Source organism: Diabrotica virgifera, chromosome 5 (genome assembly GCF_917563875.1).
Source record: "Diabrotica virgifera virgifera chromosome 5, PGI_DIABVI_V3a".
Lineage (NCBI taxonomy): Eukaryota > Metazoa > Arthropoda > Insecta > Coleoptera > Chrysomelidae > Diabrotica > Diabrotica virgifera.
In genome coordinates, this window is record NC_065447.1 from 128,145,770 (window position 1) to 128,168,534 (window position 22,765).

General features: G+C 33.6%; 1 protein-coding gene across 1 annotated transcript; it reads left to right on the forward strand.

The window, feature by feature from the left end:
- The first annotated feature begins 1,193 nt into the window (after window positions 1-1,193).
- Window positions 1,194-16,680, forward strand: LOC126885471 (uncharacterized). Its single transcript, XM_050652044.1, has 2 exons — window positions 1,194-1,950; window positions 16,538-16,680. Exons 1-2 carry the CDS (start codon window positions 1,194-1,196, stop codon window positions 16,678-16,680), a joined length of 900 nt encoding a protein of 299 aa, XP_050508001.1.
- The last annotated feature ends 6,085 nt before the right edge of the window (window positions 16,681-22,765 follow it).

Genomic DNA, 22,765 nt, shown 5'->3' on the forward strand with positions numbered 1-22,765 from the left:
TTTCATAACAGTATTTGTTGGTTTCGTCATGAAAGGTTGTACTGAACAAAATTTTTAATCGATCATGATCAAAATCAATATTTTTTTTTCATTTTCTAGCTTTAGTATAACAAATTTTGAATATTCAAGATAATTTTTGGGTTATCTTAGACTTAGTTTTTTTTTTTTTTTTTTGTTAAACAGTCTAGTTTATTTCATAGTCAAATTCATTGCATCATATTATCGTATTTTTTTTATTGAATTTTCGACGAGATAACCTAAAATAAATAATTTAGCGTTAGATAGATCAATAGATGTTTCAAATTGATATTATATTGATCTGATCTTTATTATTGTATAATTACCTTGTATTTTTGATATTGCATAACAAAGCCTTTTTATTTTTCAATATATTTTCAAGATTTTGCGTACAAATTTGACAGTGTTTTGTTTTATCCACCATTTTGCAGTAGAGATTGAAACATATCTCAGATGATGACTTTAAATTTTTTTTGTGTCGTTTTGTTCAATTAATATTTCAGAAATCTTTTTCTCACACCTCCAAAGATTAGGAGATTTTCATGCAGGTTTTTACATTGTAGATGAGCTAGCTAGGTAAGTTGATTAATAGATGGCGCCGGGCAAAATCGATATTAAAATTAAATAATCAATATTTTAAAAATATAATAAATAAATATAAATAAATATAATTCAATAATAAAATAAATAATAATTAAATTAATAAAATTATAAATATATTAAAATTCATGTTAATTAGCTTACCCAACGTGGAAGCTAAATAAATAATAAATTTAAAATAAATTAATTAGTAAATATATAAAAATAAATGTTAATTGGTGCCCAACGAGGAAGCTAAAATTTAATTTAAAATAAATAAATTAATTATCTCTAAAATATAATTTAATTAACATTAAAATTTATGTTAATTGGCACAACCAACGTGGGACGATAAGATAAATATAGGGCAAAATTGTCACATATTAAATAATCAATATTAAAATTTTGAGTCTGATATATAATACAAAATGGCAGATGGACGTAGATCTGTTTCGAAGACGACACAGGAAGGAGAAGAACAGAAAAAAGAAAAGTCTGACCTTGAAAAATTCATGGAATTAATATTAACAAAGATGGAAGAAAATAATAATAAAATAGAAAGAAAATTAATTCACTTAGATGAAAACAACAAGAAAATGAGAATAAAATTAGATGAGACTAGTCAAAAAACAGAAGAAGATAATAAATCATTAGAGCAGAAATTAGAAGAAAATAGTCAAAGGGTAGAAGAAAAATTAGAAGAAAATAGTCAAAGGGTAGAAGAAAAATTAGAAGAAAATAGTCAAAAAACAGAAGAAAATAATCAATCATTAGAACAAAGACTGGGGGAAAAATTAGAAACAACATTAATGAAGATGGAAGACAAGTTGGAAGAAAATAACAGAAAAGCAGAAGAAAATAGTCAGAGGTTGGAAAAGAAATTAGAAGAGAACATTAAAAGAATAGAAGAACAAATGGAACAGAGAGTAAATAAGAGTATTGGAGAAGTGAAAATGTTGTACGGAGAGATCATGAATAAACATGAAACGTTAGAAACTAAATTAACTGTTGAAAATCAGGATTTAAAAACACAAATTCAACAGCATAAAGAAAGAATAAATATAGTAGAAGAAGATATAGAAAAGGAAGCAGAGTGGACGAACAGAAGATTTATCATGGTAGATGAAAATATAAATCAAATCAAGAAAGAACAGAAAACATCCAAGGAGAAAGAAGATCAATTGGAGAGTAAATTAAAGTTTGAAGTAAAAGAAGTAAAGCAAGAGATAGAAAAGATGGAGAAGAAGATTAGGAATACAACAAAAGGAACAATAGTCCATACAATAGAAACATCAGAGAACAGAATCTATTTTAATGGAGATTATAAATCTCAACATCCTGTACCATTTATTCGTATACTCATGACCAAATATTTACAATACAATGACTTCGACGAATTTCGTGAAGTCATTAGAAATCAGCTGAAGGATGAAGCGTTGATTTGGTACACGAATGTGGAGAATGAAATACAAGATTTTGATAATTTTAAAAAGAAGTTTTTGGAATTTTTCTGGGGACAGTCCAGACAACAAGTTGTGAGAGCAGAATTGTTTGGAGGAAGATATAACTCAAACTCTAGAACAAGCATGCATCTATATGCTATGAGGTTATATAGTGCTGCCTAGTATCTGGATGGAAAACTAACAGAGAAGGAACTGGTGAACCACATAGTAGTTCATTTTGAAAGTCAGATAGAGAATATCCGACTAAATTTCCATTTTACCGACTTCAACATGCTCTGCAATTTTCTTATTGAAAAGGAAAAAGCTTTTCAAAGTTATAGAGCTAGAAATAATAATAATGGCAATTTTCAAAATTTTATTGATAATAATAATTATAATGACAAGAGAAATGATAATAATAATAATCCTGTGGGAGTCTTTTGTCAGTTCTTCTATCAGGCGCGGCCCCCTGCGAAGGGGGGATACTTTCTGGGTATTCGTAGCGCCAGTACCCAGAGAGTAGCAGGGATACTTGCCGTGGAACAAAAACTGACACCTGGCAGTAGGTATAAAATGCACACCCATTGATATGGAGAATTATGGTTTATGTTTAGGATCGCTGCCTGGGGATCGCCAGGGCACGTCTGGAGCCGGCGCTGGACGTGACAGCATGCGGGACGTCGGTGGCAGGGTGTTGAGGAGGCGGGCCCCTGTCACACAAACAGCTACAGCCCAACAACAAGAACAACAACCACAAGCGAGCCAAACAACAGCAAGAGCTCCACTCGCTGAAGGTGCTGCGCTGGAACATCAGCCGGCGCTCACTCAAGCGGGACGACCGAGGCAGCGCATGAAATGGACTGTGTCCGTCAACGAAAGCATTTTGCGCTTCTATTATAAGGTGACCCACCTCGGTCAAGAAACGATCGGCTACAGACAACAGCTGTATGCCGAATTTTGCAGGGAGTACCCAGATATTCAAGTATCGGAGCAAAGAGTATCAGATCAATACCGGGTAATCATAAGAAACAACCTTATCCCAGAGACTAGACGCAATACGATCAAAAGCGAAGTCGAACGGGAGATTAACAACCAAGAGCTAGTTTTAGATCAAGTCCCTAATGAAATCCTTGATGAGCAGATTCCTGAGATTCCCATACCAGAAACTCAACCTGACAATACACAGCAGGAAAACAACGAGTTGCGCGATAGTCTAGCAAACGAAATGGCTCGTGCCGTACAAGAGTTTAATGGAACAAACCCACTTAGCAGACCACCGCTACCACGAATAAACTCTTGTAAGAAACTAGGTGCGCTGTTACAAATTGTGAACACTGAAGTCCTACCCAACTATGTCGTAGAAGCTCACACGTTGGAATATTTGCATATGCTAATCTACTGTGCAGCAACAGCAATTGCCAAAGTAATGGGCGTTAAGATCAGAATACGACGGGGTACTAATAACGGAAGGACTGGTAACAGAATTGCACCCTGGGAAAAAAGACTTCTCGGAAAAATTGAATTACCGCGTAGGGATATTGGTCAAGTCACAGAATATATAAGAGGTGTAACAAGTAGAAAAGTCATTAAGAGAGCTGAAGAAATAATGCGGAGCACTGCAAGACACTCGAGATACGATCCAGAAAATAACACAGCTCAACAGTGTCTGGATACATTAAAACAAAAACTCTCCGTCTATTCAGGACGATTAAGAAGGTATAAAGTTAGTAACAACCGAAAATGTGACAATGCACTTTTTGAGAACTCCGAGATGGCGTTTTACCGAAAACTCAATTCCACCGTAGAAAGTGTCGACAAGTCTTACCCAAGCCAAGAAGAAATTCATGAGTTTTGGGGAAATCAACTTTCCACACCAGCTGCTCTTAACAACAATGCTGGCTGGATAGAAGATACGACGCACAACTGTCACCACTACGTCACTGCTAACTACAAACCATTCACGACTGAAGAAGTCTCAAATGTCATCAAACTTCATAACTGGAAATCTCCTGGACCAGACGGAGTTCAGAACTTTTGGCTTAAAAAGTTTTGGAGTATTCATGAGTGCTTATCAACATTAATTAACCATGTTATTTCTAATCCGCAGGAATTACCATCATTTCTAACTCAGGGAACTACTTATTTAATACCCAAGGATCAAAATAACACCCAAGATCCATCCAAGTACCGCCCAATTACTTGTCTTCCAACTTTGTATAAATTGGTCACATCATGTGTAACCCGACGTATCTACCAACACTGTGCTCTAAACAATATCATAGAGCCTCAACAGAAAGGATGCGCTAAGGGTTCCATGGGTTGCAAAGAACAGCTTATCATCGACTCAGTCATTTCTAACCAGGCCATCACTAAAAAAAGGAACCTTTTTACTGCTTTTATTGACTATAAAAAGGCCTTTGATTCAGTACCGCATGAATGGCTAATAGATATATTGAAAATATACAAAGTCGATGATAACATAGTGACCTTTTTAAGGCATATAATGAGAGATTGGAAGACTAAAATTCACCTCCAAATACCTGGTGAAAACAATATCGAAACCGAAAATATCGCAATTAACCGGGGCCTGTTTCAAGGAGACTCGTTGAGTCCACTGTGGTTCTGTTTAGCTTTGAACCCCCTTTCCCAACTATTAAACTCCACTGACTCAGGTTTTAGCATTAAAAGCAATAATACTGTAGTAGCGAAGCTCAATCATCTGTTGTATATGGATGATTTGAAATTAATGGCTTCCACTCGAGAACACCTAGAAGAGATGCTAAAAACTGTAGAAACATTCTCTAATGATATTAGTATGCAGTTCGGTCTAGACAAGTGCCGTGTTTTGAATATAGTCAGAGGAAAGGTACAGCCCGGTGGATTCGATATGCAAAATGGCCAGAACATCGAGGCCATGGGCGATAACGATATGTACAAATATCTTGGAGTAAAGCAGGCGCGGAAAATTGACCATAAGCAAATGAAAACTGATATAACAACTGAGTTTATAAGAAGGGTAAAACAACTGCTTCGTTCACAGCTTAACAGTAAAAATTTGTTTAAGGCACTGAACACCTACGCTTGTTCCGCGCTTAGCTATTCATTTGGTATTGTTAAGTGGACAAAAACGGATATAGAAAATCTTCAGCGAAAAGTACGAACACACCTCACAAAGGCACAAAAACACCACCCTAAAAGTGCAGTAGAACGAACGACATTACCCCGGTATTTAGGAGGAAGAGGACTTATGGATATAGGTGAGCAATTAGATAAACAGATTGCTAATTTAAGAACTTATTTTCAGATGCAGGCTGAGACATCTACTCTACACCGCGCAATTTGCGCAGTTGATGACACAACACCGATCAAACTGAGGGAACCAGAAATGCGCATAAACCACCTTACTAAGGACGAAAAACTGCGCACCTGGATGGGTAAACCTCTGCACGGGTGACATCCCAATGAGGTTAGCCAAGACTATGTCGACAATACAGCGTCGAACTATTGGTTGACATCAGGAAAGATGTTCCCTGAAACGGAGGGTTCATTACTGGCCATTCAGGATCAGGTTATACCAACCAGAAATTACCTGAAATATATCGTCAAAGACCCTCAGGTTCAAAACGACAGATGCCGATATGGATGTCAAGCCCAAGAAACCATCCAACATATTACAGGGGGCTGCCAGGCATTTGCTGCAACTGAATACAAGGAACGGCATGACGCAGTGGGAAAAATCCTTCATCAAGAGATAGCTAACAAGCTGGGACTTCTCCAAACGGACCATCTCCCATATTATCAATAAGTTCCTGAGAGTATGCTTGAGGATGGCAACTACAAGCTATACTGGGACCGCAGTGTGCTCACAGACACAGTGTGCTCACAAACAGTGGCATAAATTTAATAAATTTAAAATAAATTAATTATTAACATAAAAATCTATGTTAATATATTTGGGTTCCCGTTCGCCAAGCCTGTCTATTCTGCCAGTCTTCTTCAGATAGATTTCTTGCTGACATTGCTTTTGAGATTCCTTGGATCCATGTTGTTGGTGATCGTCCTCGTTTTCTTTCCTCTGGTGGTACCCATTCTAATATCTTTTTGGGTAGTCTTTCTTCCCCCATACGTCTAACATGTCCGTACCATATTAGTTGTTGTTTTTCGATGTCTTCTATAATTGATCTTTGTACTTTCATTTGTCTCCTGATGTCCTCATTTTTCACATGTTCTAATCTAGACTTTCCCACTGCTCTCCTCCAAAAATCCATTTCGACTGCCAATAGGTTACCTTTAAGTTTTTGTGATAACTGCCACACTTCTGAGCCATAGACGATTACTGGTTTTAATATGGTATTGTATATTCGTTTTTTCGTTTCCGGTCTTATATTTTTTTGCCGTAATACTGAATTCAACGCACCTATAACTTGTTTTCCTTTGGTTATTCTGTCTTTTATGGCTTCATCACTTCTTCCTGTCTTTGTCAGTTTTACCCCCAAATATGTACATTGGTCACATTTCTTAATAGTTTCATCTTCTAAGTCGAGGTCATCTGCAGTATTTTCTCCTCCTACGCAAAGATATTGTGTTTTTTGGACATTTACTTCGAGGCCCCATTTTTTGTACTCTTCCATTAGTTTTCTAGCCATATACTCCAGGTCTTCTTTGTCTTGGGCAATAACTACCTGGTCATCTGCATAGTGCAACGTATATAACGTTTCATCCCCAATAGATAGCCCCATCCCTTTACACTTCTTCTTCCAGTGCCTGAGTGCTTCATCGATATATATGTTGAACAGTATGGGAGATAAACAACAACCTTGCTTCAGTCCTTTTGTTACCTGAAAACCATTACACACCTCTTTTCCTATTTTAACTTTTGCTATTGTGTTCTTATAAAGCTCTTTAATAGCATCGATTAGTGTAACGCTGATACTGGTTTTCTCCAATACTTTCCACAACTTCGCAACAGGCACAGTGTCATATGCTTTTGTTAAATCGACTAAAAGTAAATGCACTTCTCGAGATATCAGTGTTCTTTTCTCAAGTATTTGGGATAAACAGAAAATACTATCTATTGTGGATCGTCCTGCTCTGAATCCGTTTTGTTCTTCTGACTCAAAAGGGCGGTATTCTTCGCATATGCGTTCTTTTATAATTCTTCCATATAATCTGCTAAGCGTACCGTAACAGTTATACCCCGATAGTTATTGCAATCTTCCTTATTTCCTTTCTTATGGATATATGTAATCCATCCTTCTTTCCAACTTTGTAGCACTGGTTCTCCATGCAAGTGCCTATTGAAAACTTCTGTTAGAATCTCGAATAGTTTGTTGGTTCCATTTTTTATTAACTCTGCATATATCCCCTCTGGACCAGGAGCACGTCCATTTTTCAGCAGTGATACAGCTTTTTTAGTGTCTTCTATGTTGATTGTTAATGGCCCCCTTGAATCAGGACTTCATGTTGTTCTATGTTTTTGTATTCCGGTCTTTCTTCTACTAACAGTGTTTTATAGTGTTTTTCCCATTTTTCAGGTTCTATGGAGTGTATGGCTATTTGTTCTGTTTTGTTGGATCTGATGTTTTTTATAAACCTCCAGGATTCTCTTGATTTGCGGCCGCCGATGTACGTATCCAATTCCTGACATTTTCTTTCCCAGCTTTGATTTTTTGACTCTATTATCCTTGATTTAAATTTATTTACCATTTCTCTATATTCTCTTTTATGTTCTTGATCTTTTGTTCCCAGCCATCTGTGATATAATTTTTGCTTTTGTTCTTTCATTTCCTGTAGTTCATCATTCCATTAATTATTTGTCTTTCTGGGTTTATTTTCTCTTATACCTAAGGCTTCTTTGGCGGCTTGATGTATTCCTTTTTTTATTATTCTATGTAGCTCTTCTGTTGTTTTATGTTTGAATTCCTGTGGTAGTTGTTGCTCTAATCTTTTTTTATACAATTCTCTAGTACTATCGTTATCTAAACTTGTTAGATTGTACTGCAGTTGTTCAACTTCTACTGAGTGATTTTCGTTTATGTTTTGATTTTGTTGGTGTTTATAATTTCCGCTTAGAGGTAGTATCATTTTGGCTTTTACTAAGTAGTGGTCACTTCCACACTCGGCTCCTCGAAACACTCTTACGTGATGCACTTTTATTTTAAATTTTTGTTTCATTATTAGGTAATCAATTACTTATCTCAAGTTTCTTGTAGGCCGAGTCCATGTATATGTATGTATTGCCTTATGTTTGAAATACCCATTCATGATCCTTAGTGAATTGTGTCTACACATTTCTATTAAGTTATTGCCATTGTCGTTTGTAGTGTTTTCTCCATATGGTCCTATCATTTCATCGTTTATTCTTCTACCAGTTCTTGCATTTAGGTCACCTAGTATAATAGTTTCCCTTGTTTGACCTATTTGAGAAATAGTTTCATCTAAGACTTCATAATATTTTCCTTTTTCTTCTACGCGTGCATCATCATTTGGGCCGTATGTGCCTATTATTGTCATTTTTGATCCTTTCAGGTTGAGGTTGACCTTTATGATTCTTTCATTTATTGCTTGCCAGTTCGATATATTCTTTTTGTATTTCTTCAATATAAGTATTGATACTCCCCTTTTGGCATGTTCTTCCTTATTAACTCCCGCATGTATATGTATATATCTATCCAGATTTTGAGTTCCTTGTCCTTTTTTTTTTTGTTTCACATTTTGAGTACAGAGTACAGCAAAGTCCATTTTGTGTTTCTTCATTTCTTCGATAACATCTTCGATTGTATTTCTAATTCCCTGTGTATTCCAAGTACCACAAATCAGTGTCCGTTTTCATTGCCATTGTCGTCGTCCTTTAGTTCCATCCGTATTCCGAGGCTTGGTTTCGGTATTATTAGCGTAAAAAGATTTTTCCAAGAATGAGTTGCTGGTCCATTGCTAAACCCCCTTGCTAGGAGGACCAGAATTTTCTGTCGGGGTTTATTCCCTTAGCGGATAAATAACAGCCGCGCTGGCACGACGGGTTGGCAAGTGAGGAGGGGATATAGGAAAGGAATTTGGTGTTTGGGTAGGATAATACTAGGGTTTGGGCCTGGTTTCACCTAAGTCGGGAGTGGAGGAAAAACCAGGAGCTTGCGTGGGCAGGGACGCTACCTCCCTGAAGTAAGTCTACCCTCAATCGGGACCATAGAGGGGTACATACCCGCTACCGCATCGATAGGAACTTCCTAAGTCAATACTTAGGAACAATCGCATTTCACAACTAAAAGAACTGCTTATCTAGGAAATGCTTTCCTAGGTATTACCTAGGGTACGTTTGAACTATTTTTGATAAATAAAAAGAAGATTAAGATGACATTTCCTTACTTTTTCGATTATTTGTCATTATTGTTTGTTTGCCAATTTGGTTTTATTCAGTTGTGTTCTATTATAGTTATTTTATTTAGTAGTTAGTTATTTGTGCACTAATTTTGTATACAGGGTGAGTCATGAGGAACTGTACATGCTCCTACCTCGTATAGAGGCTCCTATGGGGAATAACAAATGACCATTAAAAAGTGTCTGCTCCCATTGTTTAATAATATACAGGGCGAGTTTCGCATTTTGACAGAAAATTGTATTCGTCATAATTTTTGAACGGTCAGATCGATGTGTCTCTTATTTTGCTCAATCGTTACACTATTACCACCTAATCAACTGATTTATTCAAACTAGAAAAAAAACAGGCCCGGCTTTAAAAAATTAGTTTGGGTCTTAGAAAAAATTTCACTCTGTATACGCTTTTTGAAAACTCTAATATGAATTTTACAAATTTGACAAATAGGCAATTAAAATGGTATATTTATTTTTCTCCGCACACGATTACTTATTTTTTTTTATAAAAAAATCAAATTTGACTATGAATTAAAAGTTTGGTAAAGTAAACCATAGATTTAAAAAAACTAACTTTTATTACAAAAATTAATTTGTTTTGAACAAATATTTAAGTTATGTTACCACCCAATCAACTGATTTATTCAAACTAGAAAAAAATCAGGCCCGGATTTAAAAAATAAGTTCGTTTTGGTCTTAGAAAAAATTTCACCTTGTATACGCTTTTTGAAAACTCTAATATGAATTTTACAAATTAGACAAATAGGCAATTAAAATGGCATATTTATTTTTTTCCCCACACGATTACTTAATTTTTTACAAAAAAATCAAATTTGACTATGAATAATTAAAAGTTTGATAAAGTGATAGATAGAAAGTGAAAGCAGATAAATTTTAAATTTTTTCACTTAATTTTTGCGATTTAACTTTGCAATTCACGAATCTGCACTTTTTATTTTTTTAAATTCATAACTTTTACAAGAAGAAGACTGAAAGTCTACAACAATTTTCATAGTCTTCACAATGGTAAAGCAGTGCTGTAAAAATTTCAGAAAAAAATATTAAAATCGAACAGAGTTGTAGCGAGTTAAACAGCGATTTCATTTTTTTTTTTTTTTTTTTCATTTTTAGGTTAAAATTCCGATTTTGACAAATTTGATTTTTTAATAAAAAAATTAAGTAATCGTGTAGGGGAAAAAATAAATATGCCATTTTAATTGCCTATTTGTCCAATTTGTAAAATTCATATTAGAGTTTTCAAATAGCGAATACAAGGTGAAATTTTTTCTAAAACCAAAACGAACTAATTTTTTAAATCCAGGCCTGATTTTTTTCTAGTTTGAATAAATCAGTTGATTGGGTGGTAACAAATTAAATATTTTTTGAAAAAAATAATTTTTGTCATAAAAGTTACTATTTTTAAATCTATGGTTCACTTTACCAAACTTTTAATTCATAGTCAAATTTGATTTTTTTTTATAAAAAATTAAGTAATCGTGTGCGGAAAAAAATAAATATGCCATTTTAATTACCTATTTGTCTAATTTGTATAATTCATATTACAGATTTCAAAAAGCGTATACCGGGTGAAATTTTTTCTAAGACCCAAACGAACTAATTTTTTAAAGCCGGACCTGATTTTTGTCTAGTTTGAATAAATCAATTGATTAGGTGGTAATAGTGTAACGATTGACCAAAATAAGAGACACATCGATCTGACCGTTCAAAAATTATGACGAATACAATTTTCTGTCAAAATGCGAAACTCGCCCTGTATATTATTAAACAATGGGGGCAGACACTTTTTAATGGTCATTTGTTATTCCCCGTAGGAGCTTCTATACAAGGTAGGAGTATATACAGTTCGTCATGACTCACCCCGTATAATAAATATAATCTTGTATGTTATTTGTATATGTACAGTGAAATGGAGGAAAAGAAAAGAGTTGTAAATTTCACATATGACGAAAAATTGAAGTTAGTTGAATTGTCATTAATGAAATAATTTTAAAATAAATTATATGTTGAAAATTGCTTTTTATTATTAATTTTTTAATGACACACTTTTAGTTATATCATGAATGGGTTTTTGAAACACAACACTACATAGTTTGTTAGGTAGTAAGTAGACTACATAATTTTGTCAACAGACCTGTAAAAAACTCCAAAGGATTTTCTATATTTTCCAACACATATTATATTAATAATATAAAAGAAAATACAAAATTACAACTAATATACCTAATATTACAGAATAACAGAAAAATTAAGATAAGCAAATTATTGACAAACGTCACAAGTACATTAGTCAAAATTGTAAAAATATAACCTGACTGTCAACGATAGGTGGTAATACCTAAAGTTTAGGGTAAGGTAATGCTTAAGTAATCCTAACGTAAGGTAATGCTTAAGCGGTTTAGGCAATTATTATCTTATGGTGAAGTCCGTTTTAGAGTTAGGAAGTACCTAAACCCACTTAGGTAATTCTTAAATATTTAGGTATCGTTGGTGAAATCGGGCATTTGTGTTATAACTAGAAGATTCATAAGGGAAAGAATCTCTTTGTTATTTTATAAGCTACAAAAATGTTTTATATAGTTTTTTTAGTTAGATGCATAGGTTTTAAGGTATTCGCAAAAAAACGTTTGAAAAGGTGTTATGTTTCAATGAAAATAGCCAATTTTCAACCAGGAATAACTCAAAAAGTATTGAGTTTTCGAAAAAAAATATAGAACAGTTTTTGCTTAGTATTATGTTCTCTAGCAACTTCCGTAGTTATTTAAGCAAAAATTTTCCACCCCCGAGAAGGGGTGAGAACCGACCCCAAGACAAAAGCACACATCGGCATAGGGTAGACTTTGTTTCTTGGGCTATTCCCTACTTACTGTCAAAATATCACGTAAATCGATATAGTAGGATAGAATTCGGAGCCACATACCCTCATTGACTGCCCTAATTGTCAAGTAATGTGTACATATCCATACCAGTGAGAATTTTATTACAAGTAATTTGCCGTGTGAAGACAGAAAAAGTAGGGATAGCCGTAACATATTTGCGCCTTTACCTTTACTCTTAATATTTTCAACCAATTTTTTTTCAGTTTATACTGGTACCATAACGCAACTTTTTCTGCAAAACAAAATATTCTATACTGCTTATTTATAATGCAAAGAATATTTTTTTGAAAATTTGTTTTTCAATTTTGATTTACAATTATTTAAATAAATTAAGGGTCAAATTTAATTTATAAGTCTTATATAAAAGATTGTTTCTCCAGCTTTGCAAAAAAAATTGTAAAAACCTTAATAAAACATGAATTACCGCAGCAGTTAAAAAAGTAAATTTTATGCAAAAATTACCCATTCGTGCATTCTTTGTACGTGACCAAACCATCATAGTTGTATTTCGTTGATTTCGTCATTTATTGTATGTGTCACCTTCATTATTTCTCGTATCCGTTCATTGGTGGCATGTTCGCTTCCTGATCTTCCTGCAGCTCTTCTCCAGAAATCCATTTCGGTGACCTCTAACATTCGTTTTGATTTTTCCTTCATAGGCCATACTTCGCAGCTGTATGTTATAATGCTTTTCACTGCGGCGTTATAGATCTTTTTCTTGTTTTGGTTGTTTATCTGCTTGTCCCAGAGTACTGAGTTTAGGAGCGTAATTGCTTTCCTGCCCACTCCACTTTCTTACTCCACTACTTAGAATTATTCCACATCATCGATCCAGAAGTTCGGGCACAGGGCATTCGAATCAAAAAATTAAAAGCGAAAATTTCAGTAGTTGGCTGTATACCATAGTTTAAAAATTCATCATATTCAAATATCTGTGAAATGCAAATATGTGAATAGAGAAATACAGAAAAGTGCGTAGATTTCCAAACAGCTAACGTAGATGCATTAGTAAATGTTGTGAAAATTTAGAAGTTTTCATTGTTTTATTTACAAATCAATAATCACATTATTAAATAGTTTATTAGCAGTCAAGTAGATTCATATCTCAAGGAGCCCTCTCTAGCCAACTTGTCAGCTTCTTCATTCCCTTTGATGCCGCGATGACCAGCAACATGAACCTGTAATAAAACAAAAATAAAATAAAAATTTTATTTTTAATTCAGTTGTAATGCGAAGGCAAAACAATATTACTTTTCAATTAGAATACGGAGCGCAGTCCAGTCCCTTGAATCGCGATTTTCGGCTCTTATTGGAGCCTCATCGGAAAGAACGTAGGCTTGTTCTCCATACCCCAATTGATCAGCACTTAGAGGTTTTCCCACCCATTGCAACTGAAGTGAAAATATTAGGTGACTAGCGTCATCTGGCAATTAAAAGATGAAGTTTTCGATCCTAATAGCATTATTAATAATATTTAGAAAATATTAAAATATTACTAAAAGATTTTTAAATCGAAAACTTATTGGTCCATTTCCTTGGTAACACCTCCAAGGCTTCTAAAATTTGCAAGCCAAATGGATGCTGAAGCGAAGAAGACAAGAGGGAATTCAAAAAACTTACAATTCACAACCCCGTCTGTTCAGCTGGTAAATTACAACAGAAAATGGACCTAGTTACTCGAAGGAGTAAAGACCAATATAAAAATAAAATAAAAATTTTATTTTTAATTCAGTTGCAATGCGAAGGCAAAACAATCTTACTTTTCAATTAGAATACGGAGCGGAGTCCAGTCCCTTGAATCGCGATTTTCGGCTCTTATTGGAGCCTCATCGGAAAGAACGTAAGCTTGTTCTCCATACCCCAATTGATCAGCACTTAGAGGTTTTCCCATCCATTGCAACTGAAGTGAAAATATTAGGTGATTAGCGTCATCTGGCAATTAAAAGATGAAGTTTTCGATCCTAATAGCATTATTAATAATATTTAGAAAATATTAAAATATTACTAAAAGATTTTTAAATCGAAAACTTATTGGTCCATTTCCTTGGTAACACCTCCAAGGCTTTTAAAATTTGCAAGCCAAATGGATGCTGAAGCGAAGAAGACAAGAGGGAATTCAAAAAACTTACAATTCACGACCCCGTCTGTTCAGCTGGTAAATTCCAACAGAAAATGGACCTAGTTACTCAAAGGAGTAAAGACCAATATAAAAATAAAATAAAATTTTTATTTTTAATATATATTGTAATAAAACAAACTAACGGTTAAAGTAATTTTACACTGGAATAGTAGGTCGTCTATATACAGGGTGTCCCGAAAAGATTGGTCATAAATTATACCACAGATTCTGGGGTCAAAAATAGATTGATTGAACCTCACTTACCTATATGCAATAGTGCACACAAAAAAAGTTACAGCCCTTTGAAGTTACAAAATAAAAATCAATTTTTTTTCATATATCGAAAACTCTCAGAGATTTTTTATTGAAAATGGACATGTGGCATTTTTATGGCAGCAACATCTTAAAAAAAATTAAAGTAAAATATGTGCACCCCATAAAAATGTTATAGGGTTTTGTTCCCTTAAACCCCCCCAAACTTTTGTGTACGTTCCAATTGAATTATTATTGTGGCACCATTAGTTAAACACAATGTTTCTAAAACTTTTTTGCCTCTTAGTACTTTTTCGATAAGTCAGTGTTTATCGAGATATTTTGAATATTTGTCGAATCCACCACATATTTGTATATGGTTAAGTATGGTTATAGAGACCTGTTCATAATCTGAAAATTTATTTATACTTTACATTTTTAGGTACATTTTGAAAAAGAAGCTACATCTCGATAAAAGGTGACTTATAAAAAAAGGCTAAGAGGCAAAAGTCTTAAAAAACATTGTGTTTAACTAATGGTACCACAATAATAGTTTAATTGGAACGTACACAAACATTTGGGGGGTTTAAAGGAACAAAACCCCCATAAAATTTGTACGTAAATATATTGAAAAAGAAGCCGCATCTCGATAAAAACTGGCTTATCGAAAAAATACTAGGAGACAAAAAAGTTTTAAAAACGTTGTGTTTAACTAACGGTACCACAATAATGAATTAATTGGAACGTACACAAAAGTTTGGGGGGGTTTAAGGAAACAAAATACCCATAAATTTTTTATGGGGTGGACAAATTTCACTATAATTGTGTTTTAAAATGTTCCTGCCATAAGAATGATACATGTCCATTTTCAATGAAAAATCTCTAATAGTGTTTGATATATTGAAAACAATCGATTTTCATTTTGTAACTTCAAAGGGCTGTAACTTTTTTTATGAGCACATTTGTACTAAGGTAAGTTAGGATCAATCGAACTAATTTTGACCCCAGAATGTGTGGTATAATTTATGACCAATCTTTTCGGGACACCCTGTATATTGGTCGTCCAAAAACCAAAGAAACATTTTGGCATAAAAAATTGAAAACAACAGATATCAACCCAAAACTTTATTTATTATAAAGTCATAGTACCTATAGTCGGAGAGATAGAAGCGGATTTTGTGCGTGATAAGTAATATGGAAAAACTATACGGGGATATGTTGAATTAGTTGTGTACATGATTTTCCCCAACGGGCAAAAACCAGAGTGGGTGACGAGGGTAGTTATCAGGGGTCAAAGTCGCGGTTTTCATTATTTTTCTTGACGGATTTTCCATCATGAGCGTCACAAAAAAAATAATAAAAACCGCAACTTTTACCCTTATAACTACCCTCGTCCCCCACTCTGGTTTCCGCCCTTTGGGGAAAGTCATGTACACAACTAATTCAACATATCCCCGTAGTTTTTCCACAAAATCCGCTCCCAGCTCTTAGACTACACAGGTTATTTTTCAATGAACTTGCCTTGTTTGTCAAGATATTTATTGTATCGTGGTATTAGTTTGTCGATGTCGGTGTTTTAGTCTTCCAGAACCAAAGGTCTAAGGCAGGACACCGCTTCATCTACGAGCTATTCATCGTTTCCAAATTCCTATCCAGCCTAGAATTCCTTCAGTTTAGGGAACATATGATAATCGGAAGGAGGAAGAGTTGAAGTTCTTTGCTAAATTCTTGCCGGTGCATAGGGCTGAGTATTGTCGTGAATCAGAAACACTTTAATCGACAACATACCACGTCGTTTATTTTGATTTTACATTTTAGTCTTTGAAGTGTTTCGAAATAGACTTCTGAATTGATTATTTCAGCCTTAGACATAAACTCTACGTGGATTAAATCCTTACGGTCCCAACAAGCAGTAGCCGTTTTGTCTTATGGACTTCTGTTGAAACCTTTGGTACCCAATTTTGTCATTAACTCTTTCCTTAAACTCATCTGGCACAATAGATAGCCTCCCATTCAGTTTTTCATCGTGCACACTGGTTCTTCTTTGGTTGAACATAATGCACCATTCCCTGAGCAACATCCTTTTTTGCCTATAAATGTCGATAGGGCGAGCCATTGGGCGCCACCATTTCAGAATGTTATAGAACAAAGACGCGTGGCCACACAGTAACGAGACTTGCTTACCTGATCTGACAGAGGTAACTGGCGCCCACGAACTAATGGCGGTGGGAGATCGGCACCGCGCGTAATTCACAATGGGTGCGTTCAGTGCTGAGTGATCAATTTACGCTACTGATACATCGAACGAACTGCTCTTTATATTCCGCTACATTTTCTGCTCCAATTTGTTTGTCAAATCTCAAATATTTTATTTAGCTGTCAAGAACTTAACCAAACTTTATTTTGTAATTTTGTCTACTCTAAAGAAAAAATAATTAATTATCAGATATCAGATCATCTAGATACTGTTTTATTTTCTACCAGGCATAGGCGTAACCAGGGGGTGGTTTTGGGGGTTAAAACCCCCCTTTTGGATGTACTTTGAGCTCTATACGCTTAACACCATTATTATTCCATACCCTCCAGAGACCTTCAAGTAGATGTAACCCCCCTTAGGATCATCCTGATTACACCTCTGCTACCAGGTAACATTGTAATACAATAGATACCTTTATAAATCTGGTTCACTCAAAATAGGAACCAAAATTGTGCCAAAAGTACCTGTTTATTGCTTTTACGCATGCGTCATTTTATGCTACACTCAAAGTATTACACTCAAAATGTGCTCCAAAAGATGGCGACCGCTCCGCTACATTTTCGAATCGAATTTCGATGTTCATTCGATGTAGCGCACAACGCAAACGTCGTTCAGCGTGAAGGAACGACTTGTGATCCTACAGATCACTTTATGCTCATTAGCCGCTCAACGCCACCAATAGTTCTTTACTTTCTGGACAAGAGCCGTGCGCATCTAAACATTCCGTATATGTATTTGGAACCCAGGAGTTTTCTATTGGTTTTTTGCAGCACGCGGTCATATTTTAACCAATAGGCGGCGAGGCTCCAAACGCATATACGGAATGTTATTCGGTGCCAAATTCATATACGGAATGTTAAATATTCGTACACCGAAAAATATAAGTTTTTATTAGAGTCTGTTAAAAGGAGATTGATTTTAAAATACTTGCTACTGTATAATTAAATAAAAATAAAACAATTATAGTATTTGGAATATTATTTGGTGCGAAATTCATATACGGTATGTTAAATATTCGTAGAACAAAAAGACGATTTTTATTAAAGCCAGTTAAAATGAGATTGGTTTTTAATAGTATATTATGCAAAGAGCATTTAATGATGGTCATTATGAAGCGAGTATAAGGGACACGAAACGAGCCGCCTAGCGGCGAGTTTCGTATAGAGTACGAGCCTCATAATGATAATTAAATGCAAGATGTATACACGATTTTTTCTATGAGCATTCACAAAAAAAATATATTCGAATTTATTAATTTGTAACGCAAACAGATTAAGTAGTTTGTCAGTCTGACAGTGTGTTTACATATTAAGAACTGTCAAAGCGTATGTATTTGACTCGCCATTGGTTACTGCGCGTGTGCCACCTTTTTTCGCAAATGTCATATCGCGATTCTATTGGTTAAAAATCTGTATCTTAATGAAAATCTGTATCATAATGAAGTTCATTATGATACAGGAAGTGACATCATAATTGATATAGGTATTATAGTATGAGAATAGAAAAATTATTGTTAATGTATTATTAAAGATCCACAAGGAAAAAGGTTTTCCTGTAGTTGGCTGTATACCATATACTCGTAATACAAAAAAACGAATAAAGTCCTTTATAAAAGGTCTATATTTAAAATCCCTAAAAAGGGCTACATCGCAGAACTAGTTTTCGATTGGTTGACCAATCATCATCAGTGCTTTCCTAAAATGAATATAACCTTATAAAATGGTGCAAAGGTTCTAAAATTTTGACTACGGTTAAAAAAAGTTGTAGGTTATACTCACGCGATCTTACATGCTAACCACCAAAATATTTGTAATTATGTAATATATGTAAATAAAATTTGTAATATTATATTTTGGTGGTTAGCATGGTAAGGTCACGTGAGTATACAACTTTTTCTGACCGTAGTCAAAATTTTAAAACCTTTGCATCATTTTATCAGGTTATATTCATTTTAGGAATGCACTGATGATGATTGGTCAACCAATGGAAAACTGGTTCTGTGATGTAGCCCTTTTTAGGAATTTTAAATATATACCTTTTATAAAGGACTTTAGTAGTTTTTTTGTATTATCAAAGAATTAAACATACTAAACAACACGTGCAAGTCATTAAAAATTCTGAGAAAGCGAAAGCTTAGTCAAGTAAAGAAATATATCTCTCAAATCTATACCATCCCATTTATGAATTTCGCACCAAATAACATTCTATATAGGTAATCATTGTTTTATTTTTCTTTAATACTACATTAACAAAATAGGTATTTAAAAATCAGTCTTCTTTAACTTATTAATAAAATGTCCTATTTCTTGGTCTACGAATATTTAACATTCCGCCCATGAATTTACACCAAATAACATTCCAAATACTATAATTGTTTTATTTTTATTGAATAATACAGTAACAAGTATTTTAAAACCAATCTCCTTTTAAAATACTCTAATAAAAACTTATCTTTTTTGGTGTACGAATATTTAACATTCCGTATATGAATTTGGCACTGAATAACATTCCGTATATGCGTTTGGAACCTCGCCGCCTATTGGTTAAAATATGACCGCGTGCTGCAAACAACCAATAAAAACTCCTAGGTTCCAAATATATATACGGAATGTTTAGATGCGAGCCGTGCAGCGGCGAATGTCGTATAGAATACGAGCATCAATAGCATCATAATAGTCCTTAAATGCAAGTTGTCATACGTGATGTGTTATATGATCATTCACAACAAAAAAGAATATATTCAAATTTATTTATTTTGTATCACAAACAAATTACCTAACTAGTTATATGATTAAATTAATTATTTTGTTGATACATTTATATTTTGAATATTACAACTATTAAAATGAATTTGAGTTTAAATTTTCAATATCCCTATAGCCTTCAGGCATTTTATTAAATAACTTTAATCTGGAAATTTGTCAGTTTGTTTAAATATTTGGAACTATCAAAGCGTATCTATGCATTAGACTTGACAATGCTCATAGCGCATATGCCATCTTCGATAAAGAACGTCATTTCCGGTTTCTATTGGTTAAAAATCTGTATCATAATGAAGCCCATTATAATACAGGTACATATTGAAATTGTAATTGATACATTAAAGTATGAGAGTAGAAAATAGTATATTATGCAACGAGAATTTAATGATGGTTATTATAATGCGAGTTTCGTATAGAATACGAGCTTCATAATGATAATTAATTGCAAGTTGTATGGTTAAATTAATTATTTTGTTGATACATTTATACATATTTTCAATCAATTATAGACCAGGGCGGATCTGTTTTAAGGTGGATGTGAGAGGTGGCATTCGGATTTTTGCAGATAAAGTTAGGTGACAACTTCATTAATTATAATTGACTTATGCTCCTTCTCAAATATACCCGGAACCTTAATAAAAAAATTAAAATATTTCAAAATTTCGAAAATCATCGTTTTTTTTTCTATTTTCTTTGCTTATAACTTTAAAACGATTCATTTTGGAACAAAGTTGTAGCGAAACAGAAAAGCCTGTTTTTATTCAATGTTTTTCAACCACTTTCATTGCACTTGGAACCTTCGTAATTCGCTTAGAAAATGTTTATAACATACTTAAACCGTCCACCAAACTTCATTAAAATCGACTTAATAGATTTTGCATAATAAATTTTCAATCATTTTTTTGTTTAAAAGTTCAAATTTTTTAAAAGTTTTCTGAACAAAAAGTGTACCATTTAGAAGTTAGTTAATTTTTTTGCAAATAAACAGGCACTCTTCCTATCTAATAAACTTTACAGAATTAAAATCGGATTATCTAAGCAGCCTCAGCATTGTTTTAAAGTTTAACAATTTTTTGGGTTATAAACAAATAGAATATCTCCGTTACTATTATATTAAATTAAATTTACAAAACGGAACTAGAAAATACTCGGTACGACGCTTATTTTAACCGGCTGTATCTCAGGAACTAGTCCTCACAATTCAACTTTTTTTTTTAATAAGCGTCGTACCGAGTATTTGCTTGTTTCGTTTTGTGAATTTAATTTAATATAATAGTAACGAAGATATTCGATTTGTTTATAAGAAAAAAAAATTGTTTACAACTGTAAAACACTGCTGAGGCTGCTTAAATCATCCGATTTTAATTCTGTAAAGTTTATTAGATAGGTAGAGCGCTTGTTTATATGTAAAAACATTAGCAAACTTCTAAATGGTCCACTTTTTGTCCAGAAGGTTTTTAAAAAATTTGAACTTAAAAAAAAATAGATTGAAAATTTATTAGGTATGCAAAATCTATTAGGTCGATTTTATTGAAATTTGGTGGAAGGTTTAAGTATGTTATAAGCATTCTCTAAGCGAATTACGAAGTTTCTAAGAGCAACAAAAGTGATTGAAAAACATTGAATAAAAACAGGCTTATTTTGCCCCCCTATTTTGTATTTATTGCTATTTTGCAGAAAGGGTAATAATTACAGACATTTTTAACCAGTGGTATATTATACAAAATTTAATTATCTTTATTTTATTTCCCTACAACTTTGTTCCAAAATGAATTGTTTTAAAGTTATTAGCACAAAAAGTAGAAAAAAATCGATGTTTTTCGAAATTTATAAATATTTTAATTTTTTTAATAATGTTCCGGGCATATTTGAGAAGGAGCATAAGTCAATTATAATTATTGAAGTTGTCATCTAACTTTATCAGTAAAAATCTGAATGCCACCTCTTACATCCAAAGATAGAGGTTTTTTCAAAAATCCGCCCTGGTCTATTATTAAAATGAATTTGAGGATAAATTTTTAATATCCCTATCGTTTTCAGACCTTAAAAAGATTTAATTGTTAAATTAGTCGGTTTGTTTACCTATTGAGAACTGTCAAAGTGTATGTATTTGACTCGACATTGGTCACTGCGTGTGTGCCACCTTCATCGCTAATGTCATCTCGCGATTCTATTGGTTAAAAGTCTGTATCAAAATGAAAATTTTTATCATAATGAATGGTCCGAGAGCTGTGAGACATTTTTGAGTAGATATTTTAGGCAATCTGAAAATTTTTCAGGTGACTCTTCCATGATAGCCTAATATAAAAATGCCGGTCTGGCTGGAGGGTAGCGGTTATTTTCCCCAAAAATCCCCCCAAAGTTAAAAAAATTGTTATTACAAAAAATATCATTTACGTGACTTTAAACTAAATTTAAATACTCAAATATAAAGAATATAAAAAGGCCAGGCGATTTGCGAGAGATTTTCAGGGGGTACATCTGAACTTCAGAACATTGCATCTGAATTTGTACATACTTACATACTATTATAGGCAATTGATTATGTACTATAGAAAGGAACTACAACGTTAACGGGGTTTTATTATTTCATATGGTCAGTGAATCTCTATATATGAAAAAACCGCGGAGTGCTACCATTTAGAGGGGTGCGTTTTTGAGAAATGGGTGAATTAGTCCCTGGGCACAGGTTACATTAGGGTGAGTTCTATGCACTTTTGGTACAAACACGTCTACATAAAAATTGTTCCTGGTTAAATTTCCTATCTAAATATAACTTTTTAAAGTCAAAGATACTTTTTTTTACAAAAATATATTCATAAGAAAAAGCACAAAGAAACCCAAAAGAAAGAAATTTTGTTTTTTGTCCCATAACTTTTGTCCACGGGGATATAGGTATAGACATTGCTTCACAGAAAAAAAACTTACATATTTTCTATTTAAAATTATGTTTGGCAGAGGTCATTAGGATTTACAGTTTTCGAAATATGATTTTTCAAAGTTCGCCACTCACAGCGATTTGGGGCAATTTTCCTTGTTATTTCGCAAATATTGTTCTGTAACTTTTTTCT